The 23353-nt window shown below is 47.9% G+C and overlaps 1 protein-coding gene across 2 annotated transcripts; it reads left to right on the forward strand.

Moving 5' to 3' along the window:
- The first annotated feature begins 8863 nt into the window (after positions 1-8863).
- On the forward strand, positions 8864-16620 carry CALM1 (calmodulin 1). Of its 2 annotated transcripts, XM_055538915.1 has the most exons (6): positions 8864-9003; positions 11547-11577; positions 12625-12768; positions 14918-15024; positions 15415-15550; positions 15720-16620. In XM_055538915.1, the coding sequence occupies exons 1-6, from the start codon at positions 9001-9003 to the stop codon at positions 15746-15748; spliced, it is 450 nt and encodes a 149-aa protein (XP_055394890.1). In that variant the 5' UTR covers positions 8864-9000; the 3' UTR covers positions 15749-16620. The 2 variants fall into 2 exon arrangements, with proteins under 2 accessions (XP_055394890.1, XP_055394889.1); XM_055538914.1 differs by lacking the exon at positions 8864-9003 and having other exon boundaries at positions 11541-11577.
- The last annotated feature ends 6733 nt before the right edge of the window (positions 16621-23353 follow it).

Here is a 23353-nt window from a genome sequence, read left to right on the forward strand (position 1 = left end):
TGACCCACTGCACTCTAGGGAGTCTCCTTCCCAGTGGTGGTTCCGGTGGCGAGATTAAAGCAGAGGACTTCCTTTTCCTTTTCTCTCTGTTTTGGAAAATTCATTTCTCATATCCTCCCTAGCCCAATAGTGAATTGAGCTTAGCACTAATCAATTAAACAATCTATTGATATTTATTACCAGATACTGAGCTGAGTTCAGAGTAGAAGATGGTAGCTTCTGCTAGTATGAGGAGATAGAGTATATGAAAAGATACTATCAGGTAGAAATGGGTAAAAGGTGTAGGAATTCGGGAGACAGGAAGAATTATTTTGAACTATAGTGTTAGTTGCTCAGTCGTGTCCAACTCTTTGTGACCCCATGGACTGTAGCCCAGCAGGCTCCTCTGTCCATGGGATTCTCTGGGCCAGAAGACTGGAGTGGGTTGCCATTCCTTTCTCCAGGGGATCTTCTTGGCCCAGGGATAGAACCCAGGTCTCCCACATGGCAGGCAGGTTCCTTACGGTCTGAGCTGCCACCCGCTGCACTGGAAGGTGGCATCTTCAGCGCTGGATCAGCAGGGCAGCACTACTTAGAGCTGTGGCCACTGGGGAATGTGAGAGATACGTGCTCTAAACAGGACATGAAGGATGGGGAGGGTTTAGATAGGTGGTAATGAAATGGACGGGGCTTCCCTGGTGGCTCAGCTGCTAAAGAGTCCACCTGCAATGAGGGAGACTGGGGTTCGATCCCTGGGTTGGGAAGATCCCCTGGAGAAGGGAATAGGCTACCCAGAATAGCCACAGTATTCTGGCCTGGAGAATCCCATGGACAGTCCATGGGGTCGCAAAGAGTCCGACACGACTGAGCGACTTTCACCTTCCCAGGTGGCTCAGTGGTAAAGAATCTGCCTGCCATTGAAGGAATTAGACAGGGAGCCTGCTGGGCTGCCGTCTATGGGGTCACACAGAATCAGACACGACTGAAGCAACTTAGCAGCAGCAGCAGCAGGAGACAGGGGTATGATCCCTGGGTTGGGAAGATCCCGTGGAGAAGGAAATGGCAACCTACTCCAGTTTTCTTGCCTGGAAAATCCCATGGACTGAGGAGGTTGCTGGGCTGCGGTCCATAGTGTTGCAAAGAGTCAGACACGACTGAGCATGTGCACATGCACACACACACGTGCACACACACACGTGCACACATGCACACACGTACACACACGCACGTGTGTGCACACACACACATGGATCTGGACAGGTATCTGGACACTGGGAGTGGCATGGAAAAGGCAGTGAGTTGGGAGGACGCAATGTGTATTCAGGGGTCCGAGAGGAAACCAATTTGTCTGAAGCAGAAAATCCATGTTTGTAGGATAACAAAAGTAATGCTGAAAAAGTAGATTAACAATGTGGTGAATGGCTTTGAACGCTAGACACAAGAACTTTACATTTTATCTCCTGCAGGCACTGGGGAGCCTCTGAAAAGTTCTGAGCAGAGAAGAGACAGGATGAAACCACACTGGTACTGTGTGCTGGATGGATCAGAAGGGCACAAAGTCATCAGGGGTGAACCAAGAATAACACATGTGAGACTAAAATGGGGGACCCTTAGGATTCTTGCGGAGAAGGCAATGGTACCCTACCCAGTACTCTTGCCTGGAAAATCCCATGGACGGAGGAGCCTGGTAGGCTAAAGTCCATGGGGCCGCTAAGAGTCGGACACGACTGAGCGACTTGACTTTTACTTTTCACTTTCATGCATTGGAGAAGGCAATGGTACCTCACTCCAGTACTCTTGCCTGGAGAATCCCAGGGACAGGGGAGCCTGGTGGGCTGCCATCTGTGGGGTCGCACAGAGTCGGACACGACTGACGCGACTTAGCAGCAGCAGCAGCAGCAGGATTCTTGATCCAGGTAAACAGGCATTCCTTCCTTTCTTCTTTTTTAAAGTTCTGCAGTGGGGTGTTCAGTCTAGCTTGGTGCAGCCCAGTAAGACTTCTGTGATGATGGAAATGTTCTACACTGTTCAACTAGGTAACCGCTAGGTAACCCCTGCTAGCCATGTGGGCCTACTGAGTACTTGACGGTGGCTAGTGAAACAAAGGAACTAAACTTAAAGTGTAATTCATTTTGATTCCTATAGCCACACGTTGCTCATGGCTAGTGGATAGCACAGCTGCAGAGGCAGGACAGAGTTATTTGTTATGAGTCAAAACCAAACCACACAGTCACCAGAGTAGATCTTAGTTCTGTTGGCATTGGGGAGGCCCATTCTTTGGTATAATCCACCATCAGCATCAGTTTCTCTGATTTATCATTATGGTCCAGTTTTCTGCATATCAAGACCTCAATGAAAGTACCAATTTGTGCTGACCGCTGGCTCTGCCCTTCAGGCAAACTGAGTCACCCCAAAACCTAACATTCCAGCTTACCACTGTGGCCATAGAGCCCTCCACCGACCTGGTTGTTAAATCATCTGTAAACTGCTAAATGCCTGTTGTTGCCTGAACGTCTTAAACCTGCTCTCTAGCGTGTCCCCAATTCTAGCACATATGGTAGAAATTAGATGTTGTTGCTTCCTGTTCAGATGTTGATTGAAGTAACTTTGGCGCTTGATTTTTGGATTAATGGGGAGAATGGTAACTCAGGAAATATCCAAAATTGATATGGCTTAAAGAATACTTTGCTCAGTAGGTCAGAGCAATTAAAAAAAAAAGTTTGAGTTCAGTATAAACAAAAAACGATGATCTTCTCCCACTGGGCATTTTGGAATTTGAGTACACATACTTGGTCCCTAAGTCTGTGTAATTATTGGCTGCCTGTGACTTGAGATCCCAGTCCATTAAGGCACAGGTCCCCTGGAGGAGGAAATGGCAACCCACTCCAGTGTTCCTGCATGGAGAATCCCATGGGCAGAGGAGCTACAGGTGGTGGGCCACAGTCCATGGGGTCGCACAGAGTCGGACACGACTGAAGTGACTGAGCATGCATGCAAAGCACAGAGCTAATGAGGCCCGAGTCAGGGGTCAAGCCTCATTCCTTGTTGGTTATTTTGCTCTGTTCTCTATCCCTGACCTCAGCTGGCTGTGTTGCACAGTCATGGCCTTGGTCCCAAGGGTGGACCAGGTGGAGGGAATAATGCTGATCCATCTCCACAGCTACTAGCAAAACAAGCACAAGCACTGTGAATGTTGGGCAAGACTTGTCCTCTACTATACAAAGTAATTTAAACACAGACAAGAATGGGGCACACATTCAAGGGGAATGGTGCTATTTCTCTTTAGACCATTAATATGCTGAGGACTGCTGCAAGCTGAGACACAGCAGGGTATGCAGTGGTCTGGTTATGATTCGCTTAAAATTCCGGGACACTAAGTAGGGCTTCCCTGAAGGCTTGGCAGGTAAAGAGTCTGCCTGCAATGCAGGAGACACAGGGTTGATCCTGGGTCAGGAAGGTCCCCTGGAGAAGGGAGTGGCAACCCACTCCAGTGTTCTTGTCTGAAAAAAATCCCATGGACAGAGGAGTCTGATGGGCTACAATCCATGGTGTTGCAAAGAGTTGGACACAACTGAGCAACTAAGCATGCATGCATGCAAAATAGACACATGCTAAAATTGATATGTTTTTCTCATGGTGCTAAGTCATGGCTTAAAACTCACTTATTTCCTTATGATGGTAACACATTTCAAATTTAAACGTAATGTTAGAATTTTCCCTGTGTTTTTACCTGAGAGTCATTCATAAAAGATAATAGCAAAAAAAGATACTGTAATAGCAAAATTTTAAGTAGAAAAATAATGAGGTATTTTGTTATTGATATAGTAAAGCTTATATAATAATCCTGTATAACATTTAATGAAATGTGAAACCACACACAAACAGCAGGGGCCTGTTCTGGCTATTGGAGATGATTAGTGAGGAAGAAAATCCCAAATGGTGGATCATCATCAAATTATATTGGACCATGGGACAGAGAAGGAGGCAGCTGTGGATGGCAGAGAAGTCAAAGACAAGACTTCTTTCCTGTGAGATAGCTCAGGAGAGGGGCTCCAGTTTGGGACTGGAAATTTCTTAAAGAAAATTCTCTAACTAGATAATCCACCTGTGAAGACACAGCAGCCTACGGTTACAGTGAATGAATTTAGACTTGTGACTTTGTAAAAAGCATCCAGCCAAGCATCACCTCTCTCCCCCCATCCCACTGCCCCCCCCCACATAGAGTCATTTTTTCAGAGCAGTGTAAGCTCCCCCCACCCCACTGCCCCCCCCACACACAGAGTCATTTTCTCAGAACAATGTAAGCTACATGAAGGCTACAGGATCTATCTGTCTATCTACCTACCTATCCATCCATCCATTTGTCTCTATTGAGTTTAAAATACCAACTCCTGAGCTTCCCTGGTGGCTCAGTGGTAAAGAATCTGACTGCCAATGCAGGAGACGGGTTCAATCGCCGATCTGGGAAGATCCCACGTGCCGCGGAGGGTCTAAGCCCGTGCACCACGACTATTGAGCCTGTGCTCTAGAGCCCGGCAGCCACAACTGCTGAGCCCAGGTGTCACAGCTGCTCAAGTCGGAACGCCCTAAAGCCCACAATCCCCAGCAAGAGAAGCCACCACGGTGAGAAGCCTGTGCCTCACAACTGGAGAGAGGCCCCTACCTGCTGCAGCTCAAGGAAAGCCGGAGCAGTAACCAAGACCCAGCACCGCCATAAATAATAAATGCATTTATAAAAATAAAATACCAACTCCGAGAGATGCATCATGGAATAGGACTGGGATGAGAGAGTTCTCGGTTATCTCTTTCAGTGACAGCATAGAGTCGTCAACTAAATGTTTGATGGTGAGCAAGTCTCCTCACCTGTTTAGACCTCATTTGCAAAATGAGAAATGTCCTCTGGCTAGGAAGCATCATAAAGTGAATGTTTTGCTTTTTCTTATACACTCTGCTCCTGGTGTGGTAGGTACAGCTATTACTACATTCCTATGATCTTATTTTAATTTTAAATTCTTGGGTAAGAAGTATTTCTTAAAAAAAAAAAACAAATTTTAATCTTGTGTTCCTTCCAAAAAAAATTAAAAATAAATTATATTAATTTACAAGAGATACAGTATAATGCTTACATGCTTGGTCCTCTGAAATAGATTTTTTCGTTTCAACACTTAAATTAGGCAAATCACTTAGTCTCTCAGTGCCTCGGTTTCTATATAAGGATAATGGTGCTGGCCTCACAGCATGGGCAGGAGGATGAAATGATAGTTAGCACAGGGCCTGACCACAGCCAATGCTCAGTTCAGTCAGTGCAGCCGTTCAGCTCTCTGTCACCCCATGGTCGCAGCACACCAGGCCTCCCTGTCCATCACCAACTCCCGGAGTTCACTCAAACTCATGTCCATTGAGTCGGTGATGCCATCCAACCATCTCATCCTCTGTCGTCCCCTTCTCCTGCTGCCTTCAATCTTTCCCGGCATCAGGGTCTTTTCCAACGAGTCAGTTACTTGCATCAGGTGGCCAAATGCTCAGCAAATGTTATTATTATTTTTTTTTTTAATTTTCAGCTGTGTCACAGGGCATGATATCTTAGCTCCCCAACCAGGGATCAAACCCGCGCCCCCTGCATTAAAAGCCTGGAGTCTCAACTGCTGGACTGCCAGGGAAGTTCCATCAAATGTTATCTTTAAGCTATTTCCATTTCTCCATTTGTCCTCTTCACCTTCAATATGTTTGTGGGTATACACACATATGACATATATGATAGTACATATTATACATTTATATTTTACAATCATATATTATAATCTCAGGCACAAGGTTTACAGTTGAAATTTCTAGATTAAATCCAAACCTGTCTTACCCCTGAATATGTACAATGATTACATTTGTATTTTTTCTGTTACACACAAATGGGTAATCAGGTTAGTGACAGAAGTGATATTAAAATTTGAGATTCCTGACATAGGGTTGCATTCTTTCTATTTTTCTTCAATTTAACATTACTTTATTCCCCAGTGGCTCAGATGGTAAAGTATTTGCCTGTAATGCAGGAGACCCAGGTCCAGTCCCTGGACCGGGAAGATTCCCTGGAGAAGGGAATGGCAATCCACTCCAGTAATCTTGCCTGGAGAATTCTGTGGACAGAGGAGCCTGGCAGGCTACAGTCTGTGGGGTCACAAAGAAGGAACACGACTGAGCAAGTAACACTTTGACTTTTTAAAATAATCGTAGCCATTTTCTCTCAATATCATGAAATATTCCATAGTCTTTTGACTCTCAGTAAATTATGACTTCACATTGCAGTGCTGTGCTCAGTCGTGCCAACTCTTTGAGACTCCATAGACTGTAGCCAAGGTGGCTTAATGGTAAAGAATCTACCTGCCAATGACTTCAAAATAATGTGGCTTCAGTTCATTTCAGTTCAGTCGCTCAGTTGTGTCCGATTCTTTGTGACCCCGTGGACTGCAGCACCCCAGGCCTCCCTGTCCATCACCAACTCCCAGAGTTTACCCAAACTCATGTCCATCGAGTCGGTGATGCCATCCAACTATCTCATCCTGTCATCTCCTTCTCCTCCCACCCTCAATCTTTCCCAGCATCAGGGTCTTTTCAGATGAGTCAGCTCTTCACATCAGGTGGTCAAAGTATTGGAGTTTCAGCTTCAACATCAGTCCTTCCAATGAATATTCAGGACTGATTTCCTTTAGGATGGACTGGTTGGATCTCCTTGCAATCCAAGGGATTTCTTGATTCCTGATCTTTTCATAAATTAGAAAGTTTATTGACTTAAATCTTTAATGAAATCCCAGTGATCATCCAGGTGGTCAGAAGAACCTGCTTCAGGAAATACATAAATCTTCACATGGTACATTTTCAATTTTCAGATGTTAATTTCATTAATACATAATCTAATCTTAGAGTCCCTGAACAAGGGCTCACACTCAATTTTATGCTCCATCCCTGATTCATGGCAAGATCTTGGGTAAGTCATTTGACCTTCTTATATTTCAATGTGTCAAACTGCCATAAAACAATGGCATGTTGTTTTATGTAAAGCAAGTAAAGCATGACCTCATTACAAATCCAATAGACTTGAAAGCTGTACTTTGATAAAGAACTATCAAAAGAGAACTCTAGCTGGTAAAATGTAAAGAATCACAATAATGAATTTTACTATAATAAGATGACTTTGAAATACGGTAGTCCCTTTCCCCCTATTTCCAACTCTCCTATTAACATACAGTTTATTCCCATTCAGGTTTTCGCCCAGGAAGACAGGATGATGGTGATAATCACGTTCAGTAGATGATGCCTTTCTCATCTGCAGAGGGAAGGCAGCACCATTCCCTGGCTCCCTGTGGCAGGCTCGCTTTAAATTGCACAGCTGGTTCCCCCTTTCCTACCGCATTCCAGAAGGCATATCAGTAAAACCAGTTCCATAGATATTTGTCTGAGGCTATCACACAAGTCCTGGGCACCTACAATGTGCCCAAACATTTTCCATTGTTTTAAAACATCTTTTCTGCAGATGTGTCAAAGCCAGAAACAAGCATAACCTAGCAAAGTCCTTCTAGCAGACGTTGTCAATCACACACTTTGCCACATTCTCTGAAAGAGTATGCAAATAATAACTTGCAACTGTTGCCCAGGCCCTGTAAACAAAAGATCAGATTCTGTGCTCTGCCTTGGCAAGAAAAGAAACTGCAGCATTTTGTCAAGATTTTTACAAAGTTCTGGGCTTTACATTTATAACTGATATGGTCCTTTTTCTGCTATACAGAAAATTGAAAATATGAGTAAATTTTAGATTAAAATACTACTTGAAATATAATTAAGATTGTGCATTTAAAAACTGGTCGAGCTCCAAAGTAGAGTCAATTAAACTGTGTGTTCCAACTCTAGGGGATTCTATGTATCTGTTTTTTTCCTTCTTTGTTTCTGTGGATCTACGAATAAAGATCTGATCTCTTAGGACCAGGTAACTAACATTAAAAAAAAAAAAAAAAAAAAAAAGCATGGGGTTTGAAAGTCTACAGAAGATGCACAGGTATATTGATTTCAGTAAGACTAGGGTCAGGATGAGTAGTGTTTTCCATAGGGAAAAAAAAATACAGTAGGAGACGGAGATTATTCAAGCATACAAAAAAAAATTCAGTGGAAACGTAAAAACATTAAGATAAGACTGGCTAAGCATATGAGCATGACACGGATTTAGCAATCGAGCATATATATTCATTTGTCTCCGACATTACCCGAAAAGCAAACGTCTAAGCAGTTTCTTGCGCGAAGACACTTGCTCCCTCCAGACCCCTGTCCTCGGTTGCCGAAGGTGCGGCCGCCCCCACCCCAGAACTGCCCATGGCTCCCCAGGGGCGTGGGCCAGCGGGAGACCGCGAGGCCAGGGCCAGTCCGCTGCCCCGGGGCGCGAGATGCGAGGGGCGGGTGGTGGGGGTAGGAAGGGGCAGGGGTCCCGCCGGTGGGGTGGGGGCCTGGGGCGAGGGGCGGGGGCCTTCTGAAGCCAGAGCCGCCCCCCGTCGGCTACGCAGCCCCTCTGTCTTCGCCCTGGTCCGGGCTGGCACCTGCGTGCACTTCTGGGCACGCGCCCCGCGCCCCTGCACACGTCCCCGCGGGGGGTCCCAGCCCCGCCGGCGGCCGCGCGCGCAAAGGGTCGGCAGGAGTCCGGGCGCCCCGGGGGCGGGGCCAGGACTGGGGGCGGGGCCGGAGGCGGGGCCAGTCAGCGAGGCCCGGCCCTCGCGGCGCGGCGCAGGGCGAGGCGGCGGCGCGGCGGCGGAGGGATACGCGGCGCCATATATATACCGCGGGGCGCAGGCTCGAGGCGCGGCGGCGGTGCTGGGAGCCTGGCGGGTGCGGAGCCGTTAGCGCAGTTGGCGGCGGCGGCGGTCGGCGGCGGCACAGCGCTAAGCGCACACGGGGCCCCGGCAGCAGCTGTAGCGGAGGCGCCCTGCGGTCCCGGCCTCGGCGCGGCCACCCTCGCTCTCTCGGCCTCCCTGCCTCGCTCGCACCATGGTAGGTGGGGCGCGGCGAGTACCGGCGCCGCGGCCGCCTGCCCGCGCTCTCCGGACCCTGTCTCTTTTCCCGTCTTTCTCTCGCTGGGTGGCTTTTCCTGGCTTCCGGGTGTTGCGCAGCCGCTGCGGGTCAGGACGCGCTCTGGGTTTGCATCCCAGTTTCCTCGGCTGGGCAGCCCCGTTTACGTTTCGGCCCGTCGTGGGGCCGGGGTTGGCCGCGCCCGGCCCCAGGCGGGGGTTTTGGCCACGCCGGGGCCCCCGCACCCGCCCGCTCAGCCGTCCGCCCCCGGGCCGCCCTAGGGGCGGGGGTCCGGGCGGGGCTGCGGCCAGCCCCCGGCTCGCGGGCAGCGGAGAATGAATGGGCCGGAGCGAGCCGGTGGCGCACGTCGCCGCGGTCGGAGCGCGGGGCCGCCGCCGTCCCCTCGGGGCGCTCCTCCCGCCTCCCTCCCGGGGGGCGCGGCGCGGGCGTGGGTCGGGAAGGAAGGAGCCGGGGAGGGTGGGGTGGGGGCAGGAAGGCGCGGGGCGGGGGGCAGCGGGGGCGGAAGCGGCGGGCCGGCCGACCGCCCTACCCGGGCGGGGCCCTGAGGCGGCCCGGGGCCCGCGTCGCGGCGTCCGGCGCCCCTGCAGACCCGCCCCGCGCGGCGGTGGAGGCGCGCGGGGCCGCGGGGCACCGGGTGGGCCCCCCCGCGGGAGGCGCTCGGCCGCGCTAACTGGGGCGGGGGGCGGGGAGGAGCGCTGGCGCGCGCCGCGGTCTCCAGTGGAGACGCGAAGTTTGTGCTCCGGGGGAGGTGGCGGCGCGCAGGGCAGAAGCGGGTGGGAGGCGCGGGGCGCGCTCGGGCCCCTCCCGCGGCGGGTGTGGGGGGTTCTCCCTGGCCTGGAGGGAGAGGCGCCCCGCGCCCTGCTCCCGGGGCCACCTCGCCCGGCACTTTCTCCGGCCCGCGCTCCCTCTCGTCCGAGGGGAAATGCCCTCCCCGTTTCCGCCTGTTCTGCGGCTCCCCGGAGGCCAGATGCGCCCGTGCGCCTCTCCGGGTGTGCCATCCCCCGGTCGGCAGGGCTGACATCACCCCCCGCCGTTCTGGCTCGGCGGGGCGGGGAGGCGGCTCTCGGCGGGGCCCGCGCACCTCTGCCCCGAGGCCGACGCGGTGTGGCGGTGAGCGTGTCCCTCTGTGTCGAGGCGGGCCGACAGCCTCGATAGAGGACACTTCCCCGGCGAGGTGACAGCTTCTCTTGCGAGGTGTGGCCGGCAGCGCTTCCTGTTGTAGGAGGCAGAGACGTAGCCCTGGCATTACATAAATCCTCGTGTCTCCTTCCTTCGCTATAAAGAAAACCGGCGTGCCGTGTCTGGGGTAGGGAGGAGAGGAGACACAGTTCTAATTTGAAAAAAATGTTTCCTCCCTAAGTCAGTATGTTGGAACATCACTCTTACTGTGAAAGTTTTCATTTGCGAGTTCGAATAAATTGCCATCAGCTTTCTACTAGGACTTGTTTTGGAACTGGTTTCGTTAGACATCCTTCATTAAAATAAAAATACATATTATCTGTCCTTGAGATGCCGAATTCCCATGGCTGGAGGCACAAGATCAGCGTTGCAGAGACCAAATAACGCAAGTGAGAATTACTTTCGTGGTCATTACCACCTCTAGTAAAGTGTGTTTATTAGGAGCAGCTCTTAGATCTCCCTTAAAAAGGTTAGAGTAAATATCCTCTAGCAAAGTTAATAGTTCCTCTCAAAAAAGGGAGGGTACAGTCTCATAATTATTATGTAGTTTCTGTGTACTTCATTTTTGCAGTTTTGTAACAGCTCAATTGTAGGATCGTTCTATTATTTCCACCCCCCACCCCCACCCCCCCGGCTTTTGAATCATAGAATAATTTGACCAAGGACATTTAGTTGTTCTAAATGATAGGCTTTTAACAAATAACTGCCTAATTTTAGTGATTGGAAAGCATGGAAATGAAGTTGGTAGGATAACCCATTGCTGTATATATTTTTTCCTCTTAATTGTATCTCGTAAAATAGATATAAAAGCCTGTTAATCCAAGCCAGTGCCATTATGTAACGCCAGTTTGGAGATTTGGAGTGCCCGCAGCGGTGCGCAAGGTGCACCGAAGGCCTGACCTGGCCCCGGTCCTGGCTGCAGGGCCAGCCGCGGCAGGTTGGGTCCCTCCGTGGATGGCTGCGGAGAGCGCGCGTCCTGCAGTAGGTGGCGCATTCCTTCCCAGAGCCGGGCCCCGCGGCTGCAGTGGGCCTGTTGCCGCTAGAGGTGCCATTTCTCAGATGATGAACTGACTCTCCTGATTCGACCCACCGCAGAGCAGAGAGCCCGTAGGCCCAGAGAAGAAAAGCTGAAGCGAGACCTTGTCTAACTTGTCATCCTTTGTTAACAGCATAAAGGGTTCCCTGCATTCTAATTGTTTCTCTTAAATGACATGGTTGAAATTTTCACAGTTGAGAAAGATCACTATTAAAAGACTTAATTGGAAAAGCTATGCTGACTCCAGACTCCGGTGGGTTGAATTGTAACCTTTTCTTTTTCTATGCAGGCTGATCAGCTGACCGAAGAGCAGATTGCTGGTAAGTGGGTGACTACAGGGAGTCTCGGTAGACCAGAACTAGGTAGACTCAGTTCTGGTGACTCTTCCCTCTCCCCTTAGTCTGAGCGGTTTTCTAAAGATTTTATTTAAATGCAAACAACAAGCAGAAATATTTAGGTTAAATGTTACTCCTTGTCAGTCTTTTGGAGATAATGCAAAAGTAAGTGGAACTAAGGATACCCCCTTGTTACACTGTGGAGTACGTACTTCACGGTATGCTGGGCTTTGTATGGAATGAGAGTGCATGGAGCCTGCTATTCAAAAATGTAGTTTAGAATTCTTAGGCCACTTTGTGATGCATCCTGAAAGCTTGTGCCTGCTGTTCTAAACGGGGATGGGTGAGGAGGACGGTGAGGACCCCCGTAATCATCGCGAAGGGAATGAAGTTAGTGTAGATTCTAGCTTTTAATATTCCCTGGAGGACTTTTTTGGGTTTTTTGACCTCGGTATGTGGCGTGCCAGATCTTAGTTCCCCAATCAGGGATTGAACCTGTGCCCCTTGTATTGGGAGTGCAGAGCCTTAACCACTGGACTGCCAGGGAAGTCCCTGGAGGGGTTTTTTGAGATGGTTTCTCTTCAGGAAACCAGGATTGCCTTTGAAATAGTCTGAATGCCATGCAGAGAGAACACACTGTTTACCAGGGATTGTCCATTTCTGGTAACTACCTCTCCTGTTGCTGTGAAACAAGGAGTTCTTACAGCTGTAGAGATTTCATGGGAAGGGACTTTACGGACCAATCTTCCCTTGTCAGATTGGACCTAGCACTAAACTGTGTGGAAGCTTAGCCTTTAAAAACGAGGGAATTCCGCCGTTTTATGGAACCGGTTGCCTGTGGTGACGTTCGCTCTGTGTTCTGTGTGGGGCGCGGCCAGTGTGACTGTTGTGGACTCTGTCTCAGCAGATAAGCAGCAGGCAGTTTCTGTTAACTTGCACAACTTGGCTTGCTTTGGCAAGTTCAGGGGACGGGCGTGCTGTGACTGGGTTGGGTGAAGACATTCATTCTAAAAGGTAAACTTGTGTTTTCAGAATTCAAGGAGGCTTTCTCCCTGTTTGACAAAGATGGTGATGGCACCATCACCACCAAGGAACTTGGAACCGTCATGAGGTCGTTGGGCCAGAACCCAACAGAAGCCGAATTGCAGGACATGATCAACGAGGTGGACGCTGATGGTAAGGGCTTTAGAACTGTGAATGAGTGCCAGTGTTGTGTAATTCAAGTTTAGACATGTTACCAGATTGTCTTTCAAGTGTCGAGACCAAGGCAAATGTGCAAAGATCCTTTCTGTGGTTTCCTTAGGCCGTTGACAATTAAAATAGAAGATTACGGGCCTGCCTCTAGCCCTGCTCGCTGTCCAGAACATTTCCTGGATCAGATCGCAGTATTGTTCTTTTCTACTTGCCATGACCTGTAGCTCAGTCTTTATCAACTGGCTCATGAGTCTGCACTGAGTACTATGGGGAAAGTAAAAATAAATAGCCATAGACCTTTAAAAAAGCTTGGTCGTCCCAGGAGACAAACCCCAAGTGAAGTGGGGGAAGAACCTTCTTAGATGTTAATGTATAGAAGTGAGCACAGTGTGAGCTGTCAATGTGTTTATTGAAGAGAATTTCAGGGATCACGTGAGGCTTGGAGGTGGGGTACGTGATGACTGGAGGGACTAGATTTACAGAAGCTGCCAGGAAGACACGGAGCCAGAAGGAACTTGCCATTCGGTCACTTGCTCTCTGGACTCCAGAACAGTGGACAGGAGGCCTTTTTTTTACTGCTTGCTTCTGTCAGCAAGTAGTTTTTAATCACTCCCCTCTCCCCACAAAGAAAAACCATGTGCTTTAGAAATAATATCAAATTAGTAAGTTTGATGTATATAATATATTTAAGGAAATTAATCAAATCTATAAACATAACACTGTGGAATATTAGTAAAGTTTGAAAAGATGAAATAGGAATAAACAGTTTGGATCTAGACTTTCTCCATCAGCTTGATAGTAGCCATTTAAAAATATGGTATAGTAAAGTATGGTGTAATGTGATAAAACAGTTATACTGCTGGTCACATATTTAGAAGCAGGGGTTTGGGGTCAGCTCTTTAACAGTGGTTTAAGTCCATTTGAGCTACTTCTAAGGACTGTTTTCATCGTTAATAATTTGGAGAAAGAGGTTTATTCATAGTTCTGTCTCATTTGACTGCTAAGGTGATCAACCATCTGGGAACATAGCGTGGCTCTCTTATAGTCGAGCCCAGGAAGCTGTCTTGGGACTGGCAAAATGTATTAGGCCCTCTGATTGTATGGAACAAGGAGGGGAATTTCTCAAGCTATAGAATCTAACATTTGCAATGAATTGAATATGTTGATGCTGAAGGACATCACTATAGGGCTATAAGAGATCATTTCAGACAACTGGTTTCTGTCTGCCATGAACATCAATAATGCTTTAAATTTTTGGAGGCCAAAATGCTTTGAAGGAATCTGTGAATTACTACTTTGTTGGTACTGGTGAAAAAGTAACTTCACATAAGGCTTTTTTTGGTTCTAATTTTTATTTCTGTTTAGTTCAAGTTACACTGTTGATCTGGTGGCTTGTCTCTGGCGTATTCATCTGACTTGGTTTTAAAGGAGGAGTTTGGAATACTGGCCACAGAACAGATTCTGCTGACAGTTTCCTGATTGTTAATGATCTGAGCTGAGAAAACACTTCCGAGCCATGCCCTTAGTAGGAAATAAAGATACTGAGTTGGGAGAAAACAGTTAGGTGACTTCCATACAGTGTCTGAGAGACACCCCCTGGAGAAAGCTTTCCAGCAGTCATGGTCCCTGGCATGAGAGTCACCTTTTCCCCACTCAAGTCTTTCCCCACTCGCTTTCTTCCTTAAAAACCTCGGTGGCTCAGTGCTGGGCCTTTTCCAGCATCACTGGTGTGGCAGAGTTAGAGCTGAGGACCTCCCTGACTTGGGGGAAGGCAATCTCGGGGCCTCCCTTGGGAGTGGAAAGATGCAGCCAGCGCTGCTGTGGGCTTTTTTTTTTTTTCCTGTTGAACGGTACAGACCTTTCAGTGGCCAAGAAGCTGTGTGTACAGTTTCCTTTGCATCATTAAATGCTATCCTGAGCATTGATCACTAGTTTGAATTACATGAATCATGTGAAATTGCCCTGTGAAGTTTTTGAATAGTTTAGACCTAAGATAATACAACCTGATAAAGCAGTTCACCAGTTTGTCTTACCAAATGCTTACTGTTCTATAAAATGATTCTAAAATCATCTCTTCAGTAGCGTTAACTGGAGCACTTATTTTACACACGCGTTTGTTTTTTAATTTGAGGTAATGGCACCATTGACTTCCCAGAATTTTTGACTATGATGGCTAGAAAAATGAAGGACACCGACAGTGAAGAAGAAATCCGCGAGGCATTCCGAGTCTTTGATAAGGTAACCCTGTGTCTCCGTTGCGACTGTTGTGAGATACGACTTGGTGGCCATCATTTCTAAAAGCTTTCACGTGCTCTTCTAGTTAGAACATTTCACCTACCTGCCTGAGCCTCTGTAATCTCACTTTCAAATATTCCTGACTTATTGCAGTAACCTTATCATAGGAGAGTAAGCATAATAAATAGTAGAGAAATTTTGAACCAGGCTCTTGGAATTTCTTTTGCTTTTTAAAAAGCCCCTGCGGTTTCTGCACTGGCTGCGTGCATGCGTTTAGTGGTGGAGGGGGCAGCTAGAGAGTTGGCAGGTACACACAGGGGCAGTGGCTCTGTCAGAGCCCTGCCTGCCCACGGCACTGAGTCCCTGCCAGTAACCACTGCGGCGTGTTTGCAGGATGGCAACGGTTACATCAGCGCCGCAGAGCTCCGCCACGTCATGACAAACCTGGGAGAGAAACTAACAGATGAGGAAGTAGATGAGATGATCAGAGAAGCAGACATCGATGGAGACGGGCAAGTCAACTATGAAGGTAAGCACCACGTTTGCCTAGCCTGCTGTGTGATGGTCCTCCCTGTAGGATCTGCGAGCAAGTTAACTAGTGCAGCTAGGGGCTTCTTCCCTTACTCATACTAGAGATGTTAACTTCACTAAAGCTGCTTCTGAAGATAACTGAAAGTTATGATTATTTGTCTTTTCAGAATTCGTACAGATGATGACTGCAAAATGAAGACCTACTTTCAACTCCTTTTTCCCCCCTCTAGAAGAATCAAATTGAATCTTTTACTTACCTCTTGCAAAAAAAAAAAAAAAAAAAAAGTTCATTTACTCATTCTGTTTCTATATAGCAAAACTGAATGTCAAAAGTACCTTCTGTCCACACACACAAAATCTGCATGTATTGGTTGGTGGTCCTGTCCCCTAAAGATCAAGCTACACATCAGTTTTCCGATATAAATACTTGTCCTACCTTAACGATAAGGAAGCACTTAGTGGACTCCTGGCAGGTCCATCTGCTCATGATTAATAACACTGTTTGGGCTGGCCAGTTTTTCATGCATGCAGCTTGACAATTGAGCACAGTCAGGCATTTGTATTAAAAATGAAAAAGTGAAAAAAACAAATTCAAAACCTACTCAGAGGGGTTCTAGTTCAAATTGTTAGTGTAAATTGTAGCCGGTTTACTGAGAAGAGGCATTTAAGATTGGTTCGCCTCAGGATGCCGTGTGGGTAATGGTCCAGGCGGAGCGCCCCTGCTGCAGGGCGGGCCTCTCTACCGCCCCCTGGCGACCGTGACACGCTGGCGGTGCACCCGTCTGTGTCTGCGGCGTTGTCCGCTTTTTGCTGAGTGGAATGGGTGTCAGGCTATCACCATTCATACAAATTTTTAAAAAGAAACTTTTATCAAGGGAGCATCTTTGGACTCTCTGTTTTTAAAACCTTCCGAACCATGACTTGGAGCCGGCAGAGTAGGCTGTGGCTGTGGACTTCAGCACAACCATCAACATTGCTGTTCAAGAAATTTACAATTTACGTCCATTCCAAGTTGTAAATGCTAGTCTTTTTTTTTTTTTTTTCCAATAAAAAGACCATTAACTTAAAGTGGTGTTAAATGCTTTGTAAAGCTCAGACCTAAACGGGGACGAGCCAGTCGGAGGGGAGGCCAGTGTACCTTTAAAAATGCCCACAGCCCAGTATTGGGTACCCCCCAGCCACACAGACACGCATCCCAGCACCAACCGCTGAGCCCAAGACCTTGCCCCAAACCAAGCAGATACTGACGGCTTCATCTTGTTCACGGACACGTAGGTCTACTTGCGGTTTCCCTGGGGGAGGGGGAGTGAATCGTGGTGACTTACTGGTTATTCAGGCAGTGGCGCTCTTAAATGAAGGAAAAAACAAAAACCACTTTCTCTCAAGCATGTATTTAGGGGTTCTTATCAATTGTGCTGCTGATTACCTGTTTCATGTAACTATTTGAGACCATCTGTGCAAGAGATAATTTAGTGCGTCTGTACCTGAATCCTCGCTGTGTGTGGTAGAAGCAGTGGTCTCTTTTCTAAGCCAGTCTCTTCAGGCCTAAAGGACACCACCAGTCACCTTGTGATTCACAGTTTTTAATTTATGATTGTACTTTAGACTTCTGTCTTTCTAACTTGACTTTGCTCCTCCCCACCCCCTGCCCCCAGTAGAACCAATTCTGACCTCCAACTTGAAAGTAAAACTCCAGCCCAGGCGGAATTTTGTATTTCTTTACAGAACTGTAACTGAAGCTAAAGAGATGCTGGTACTGATCTTGGTGGTGCAATTGGTCTACCTAAAAGTCCCCTAAAAAGCGTGTTGGATTTAGTGCAGAGCTCTTTCTGAAGGCTGAATGTGCATTTTTCAGGGTGTTAACCGGCTGCGTCTTATTAGGGGATTGGGCTTTGAGCGTCCTGTGTGGGAGGTCTTACTTTACCCGGAAACAGCAGCAGGCTGCCAGTGAGGCGGTGAGACGCGCTCTGCAGCCCGTCGGGTGCCTTCAGGGTTGGTTTATGGAGACCCTGTGCTTCTCGTCTGCTCCCCACCTCTCTGGCATTTTGCAGCTCCTTCGTTTTCCCTGCCAGAGGGGTGGGTCAGAGCCGTGGAGAGGAGCCTGCCCCTCTGCTTGGCTGCTGCTCTCTGGGCTGGGTGGTCGGTAGAAGACAGGCTGGCGGCGTGGGTGAGGCTTGGCTTCTGTAACTCCCTGAATCTGGAAGGAACATCAGTACCATAGAGGTTTTCTCCTGGTGAGATAGGAATGCGGTTTCTGGTTCGAGGAAGTGGATAACCTGGATATTTCTTGCCAGGAGGTCAAGTAGCCAGACTGTTGACCCATTCTCAGGCCTGTGGCCGATGATCTCTTGGTAGCTTTAAAAAGGGTTAAGGACGATTTGGCTTGTTTTTCAGGAACTTTGCCTTCTGTCTTAGCCCTCTCGCCATGTCTTTTTCTAGGAGCTGGGTGGACTCTGTTGGTCCCGTAGCCTTTCCTAAAAGACCACCCTTGAAACCAGGTTCATAAGTGGCCAGGATCCTGTTTGGGAGCCGGAAACGTACCCCCAGGGGGTGCTGAGTTCCAGTTTGGCCTCGAGGGGAAGCCTAGTCCACTGGGGCCTTTCTGGCCTTGGGGGGGACGACCAGCCCCCTAGGGTTAGGTGTCTGCAGTCCATGGGGGTTTGTGAGGACATACACTGGGCGAGGGGGCGCGACTCTGAAACTTGGCCAGAACCTTCCCGTAAACTCTGGCCCCACTTCTAACTGCTCTATAAATACATATACATATATTTATATATACATATACAGTGACTAGTTTAACTGGCATCCGCTTGAGCCTGAGACTTGCCATAAAAAACTGCTGAGCCCTTGGCGCACACGCTCACAGTTTCGTTCTCCATCTGTTTGGGGTAGGTGTCGAGCAAACGTGTCTTGATATTTCAGATGGGCTTCTGATGCACTGTTGCCAAGGAAGGCTTTTTTTTTTCCTGATTTTTTGACAAACGAATTTTTTGCACACTTTAAATCAGTGACTTTGGGCAACTTTGAAACACACTGAAAACTAGCTGCTGTACATACTTTTATACCCTCTTCATAAGCGCATGTCTGACTACTCGTGACCATGTCGTGACGCGGGGCTGTGCAGTCGGCCTGGCACAGTTTGGGCCGTCGGAGAAGCAGTGTGACTAGCGGCCCCTCAGCAGTCCCGGGAACTTCCTCCTGAACAAAGAGTGTGAATTTGGTCAAGTCTGCTCCTGGTTCATTCAGCCATTTTCAACATTTGAAGTAATTATTGTATATCCTAAATACATCTATCCTTTTGGTAGTGACTAGATTTCCACGAATGTGTCTTACTATATCCTTCAGCTGGCGGTTACTCTTAGCTGTTATTGATCCCTTGAAGTTGTTCTACAGGAGACAAGTTCTCTGCTGTCTGTATCCCTCGGAGGAAGGTAGTGGCGTGGGTGGAGTGTGTGTTCTTTCTCCAAATTTATTATAATGTTCATTAAACACATCTGTAGCCAAGATGGTGGTAGTTCTCTTGTTACAGAAGTCACCCTTCACCATGCGATTTGCGAAGGAGATGTACTTGAACGTTGCTGTAAATCTTTTGAGATAAACTGTTTGGAGATTTAACCACCTCTCTGATGGGGGACCAACTCTATGGAAATTGTAAATAAGTTTTATTTATAAACCTGGCACTGTATTCAATAAACATTTCTGCAGCCTTTCATCTCTAACTGCGAACTCTGGAGGTTTTTAGCCCCCGCTGCCGTCCATGCCGTTTGCTCAGTGAACAAGCTGTACCTGCCCGCAGGTGTGAGTCCACCTGCGCCCTAGTACACTGGCGGGCCCAGAGCCACCACAGAGACGTCCCACTCGGGCCTTACCTGCTTTTAAAGCTCAGGTCTGGGGACTTAGCCTGGTGGTGCAGTGGCGTAGGCTCTCCCTTCCCAGGGCAGAGAGCCAGGTTCAAACCCTGGTCAGAGAACTAGACCCCATATGCTGCAATGAAATGAAGCCTGGAGTGGCCAAATATTAAAAAAAATACAGTTCAGGTGTTAATAGCTGACATTTTAGCACAGTATCTTGGCATTTTAATGTATCTATGTTTGCTCTGTGTGGAAAATTCACACCATGAAAAGATTCATTTCTCTTTAACCTCAAGGTTAAATTCAAGTCTCTTTAGAAATTGTGTGAAGAAGTACACTTTAGAAATTAGATGGGGGTTTAAATATTAGCTGGGAATTCACAGTTCCGTAAGCAGCTGCTTCTGCCCAAGTCCCCAGCAGGACAGCTGAGGAACGGCGGAGTCCGGGTGGCGGGCCCGGGAGAGGGGCGGGGGGCGGTGGTGCGGTTCCCACTGAGAACCTTGGAGTGGAAACCTGGCCCTAACCAGTACTGCCCGAACCAACGTGGCCCCCAACCCCCATCCCGAGACCGTGTCCTCAAGCAGGAGCAGCATCTGGCTGCCCCGAGTTTGCGGAAGGGCCTTCCACAGGCTGCCTCGCCCCCTTAACAAAGCGCGAGGGAGCTGAGAAGGCAGGAATGGTCGCAGGTTAAGGCCCCGATTTGGTCAGAGGGCCTCTGCCTTTGCACCGCCAACCCCTGCGCAGGGGGACCGAGCCCTCTGCTGAGACCTCAGGCCTGGCCTGCAGCCCGTGGACAGGTTCTTTCCCTCTCTACGCCTCACTTCAGAAAGATTACTGGACTAGGCACCTTGTTTAGTCGCTCAGCCATGTCTGACTGTGACCCCAGCAGCCCACCAGGCCCCTCTGTCTGTGGGATGCTCCAGGCAAGAAGACGAGTGGGTGGCCATTTCCTCCTCCAGGGGACCTTCCCGACGCAGGGCTCGAACCTGTGTCTCCTGCACTCCAGGCAGATTCTTTGCCACTGAGCCACCAGGGAAGCCCAGGTATCTTCTACCTCTGGCTTTCTAGGATTCTGACCAACCCAGCTTGGCATCGCTTGGTATCGAAATAGAAATTGCAGCCTAAAGGGTGGGAGGCAAAGGAGTATAGGCGTGTTATATACTTGGAGATGATAAATGGGATTTTAAAAGTCTCAGCAGCTTAATGTTGGGGGTGGAGCAGAGGGTTCAGGTCAGTTCAGTCACTCAGTCGTGTCCGACTCTTCGCGACCCCATGGAGCAGAGGGTAAGTTTTGTTGTTAAGACTGTGGGATGTAATATTGGAACGTGGGTCAGGGAAACTGACCACGAAGCCACTTCCATCCTCCTGGCAAGACAAAAGTAGGAAGCCGCCATTCACTGCCTGCGGGAGATTCAGTCCAAGTGACAACGTCATCTGGTTTTTCAGCAGTTTAGGTTCAGGAAGAACACACACACACACACACACACACACATTTCCAGTCTGAGCCGAACTTCCCCGGGCCCTGTGGGCTGCTGCGTCCAGTGACTCAGGATGCCTTAGAAGGAAATAAAACTTCAAGTTTTTTATAGCTTGCTGCTGCTTCTCTCCCACCGCCCTCAGCCCTGTGCTGGGGCGGGAGGAGCCGCTCGCCGGAACCGGCGGGAGGGCTGGCGGAGCCCAGGAGCTGGGTCCCCACCGGCCATTGCTGAGCCTGGGTTAGAGAAAACGGTGGCAGCCTCCTGCATAAGTCACTGATGTCTGCCTGTGTCAGCAGCCTCGGCGGTGAGGGTGTATTTACAATTCCCATAGCATTTCAAATGTGACTTTTTTTTTTTTGACTGTGCCTCAAGGCCTGTGGGATCTTAGTTCCCTAACAAAGGGTTGAACCCTCGTCCCTGCATTTGAAGTGCAGAGTCTTAAGCCCTGGACCGCCAGGGGAGTCCCAGCAAAGGTCACATTTTTAAGTTTTGTTTTCACCTTTACAAAGATACAAGGGAAAATCCCAGAGTCTCCTCCTCCAGTAAGATAATTTCATAAACATTTTGTTATAACGTAATAACCTTTTTATCCTGGCTGCATACAAGCAATGTATAGTTTGCTTTTAAAGTTTTTCTTTCCCTTTCTGAGTCTTAATATACCCTTCAAGTTGGGATTTTATTTGTTATTTTGTTTTGTAGTTAACTTCCCCACACAGACTGATAACAGAGTCAATATTCGAGATAATGGATTACTTTTAAAAAGCAGAAAACAAGTGAAAAAAATCATAAAATGATAGTATTTTAGTTAAAGGACTAGTTCATATAGTGTGGTCATTGTAAACAAATAGAAAATAAGTGAAGACAAATTATAAAATGATAATATCTTAAAAGGACCAGCACATACATCGCGCTCCCAGTGCAAGTATCCATATCTGGTGATTCTCAAACTTTTCCGTGACAAGAAACTCGTTAACCTCAAAAGGCAGGCCCATTTTTACAAAAGTATCTCTCTGATTCTAATAAAAATGCCATTTATTGTATAAGGTTTGTGATATTTCACTGGTAACTCAGCAGGTAAAGAATCCGCCTATAATGCAGGAGATGCTAGTTCGATCCCTGCTTTGGGAAGATTCCCCTGGAGGGGGGCATGGCAACCCACTCCAGTATTCTTGTCTGGAGAATCCCATGGACAGAGGAGCCTGGCAGGTTACGCTCCATGGGTTCGCAAGAGTCAGACACAACTGAGCAACTGAACCACCATTTTTCTGATTCTAATAAAAATGCTGTTTATTGTATAAGATTCGTGATAACAACTGACCCCACTACCCTGTAAAAGATGGTTAACACTTTGTATTTCCTTCCAGAACTTTCTCCTTCTTATGGATACAGAGATATATTTGACAAAACTAAGATCTATATGTGTATTTTAAATTAAGGATAATATTCTTTCTTACATATAATTACATATTGCATATATATAATATATGTATTATAGTCTTTTTCATTCCTTATACTTTTTTTTGAGATATAATTCATGTCACATAACATTCATACTTGCAAAGCATACAGCTCAGTAGTTTTTAATATACTCACAGTGTTGTATAACCGTCAACGCTGATTTTAGAACGTTTTCATCCCCCGAAAGAATCCCTGAGCCTGTTAGCAGTCCCTCCCCACCCCCCTTCCCAGTCCTGGTAGCCACTAATCTACTTTCTGTGTTGATGGATTTGCCTATTCTGGATATTATATAAATAGAATAATATATTCATATTTTTAAAATCCTCTTTCACTTTTTATACTGAACATTTTTCCATATACTTAAATTCTTGGATATAATTTTTTAGGAGCTGGCTCTATCAAGATAGCATCATTTACTTCATCTCCCAATAAAGGCCATTTGGCACATTATGTTTTGAGCAGTTTTAAGTATGGGAACATGGTTGGAAGGTTGGAACGGGCGTCCTTGTAGCCTCTGCCCATTGGCCTACGTAAGCCTGCTGGAGCTGGCCCCGGGCCGTGACCCTGCCCCCGAGGCAGGCCTTGGTCATTCACACTTCACACACCCTCCTGAAGTCTTCAGTCTGAATATTTGCTTTTTTTTGGAAACCAGTCTGAGAGGAATCAACAGGATGCTGTGAAATTCACCCAGGTTCCACATTTAAACAGATCAGATCAGATCAGATTAGTCGCTCAGTCGTGTCCGACTCTTTGCGACCCCATGAATCACAGCACGCCAGGCCTCTCTGTCCATCACCAACTCCTGGAGTTCACCCAGACTCACGTCCATCGAGTCAGTGATGCCATCCAGCCATCTCATCCTCTGTCATCCCCTTCTCCTCCTGCCCCCAATCCCTCCCAGCATCAGGGTCTTTTCCAATGAGTCAACTCTTCGCATGAGGTGGCCAAAGTCCTGGAGTTTCAGCTTTAGCATCATTCCTTCCAAAGAAATCCCAGGGCTGATCTTCAGAATGG

The sequence above is a fragment of the Bubalus kerabau genome, chromosome 10 (genome assembly GCF_029407905.1).
Source record: "Bubalus kerabau isolate K-KA32 ecotype Philippines breed swamp buffalo chromosome 10, PCC_UOA_SB_1v2, whole genome shotgun sequence".
Classification (NCBI taxonomy): Eukaryota; Metazoa; Chordata; class Mammalia; order Artiodactyla; family Bovidae; genus Bubalus; species Bubalus kerabau.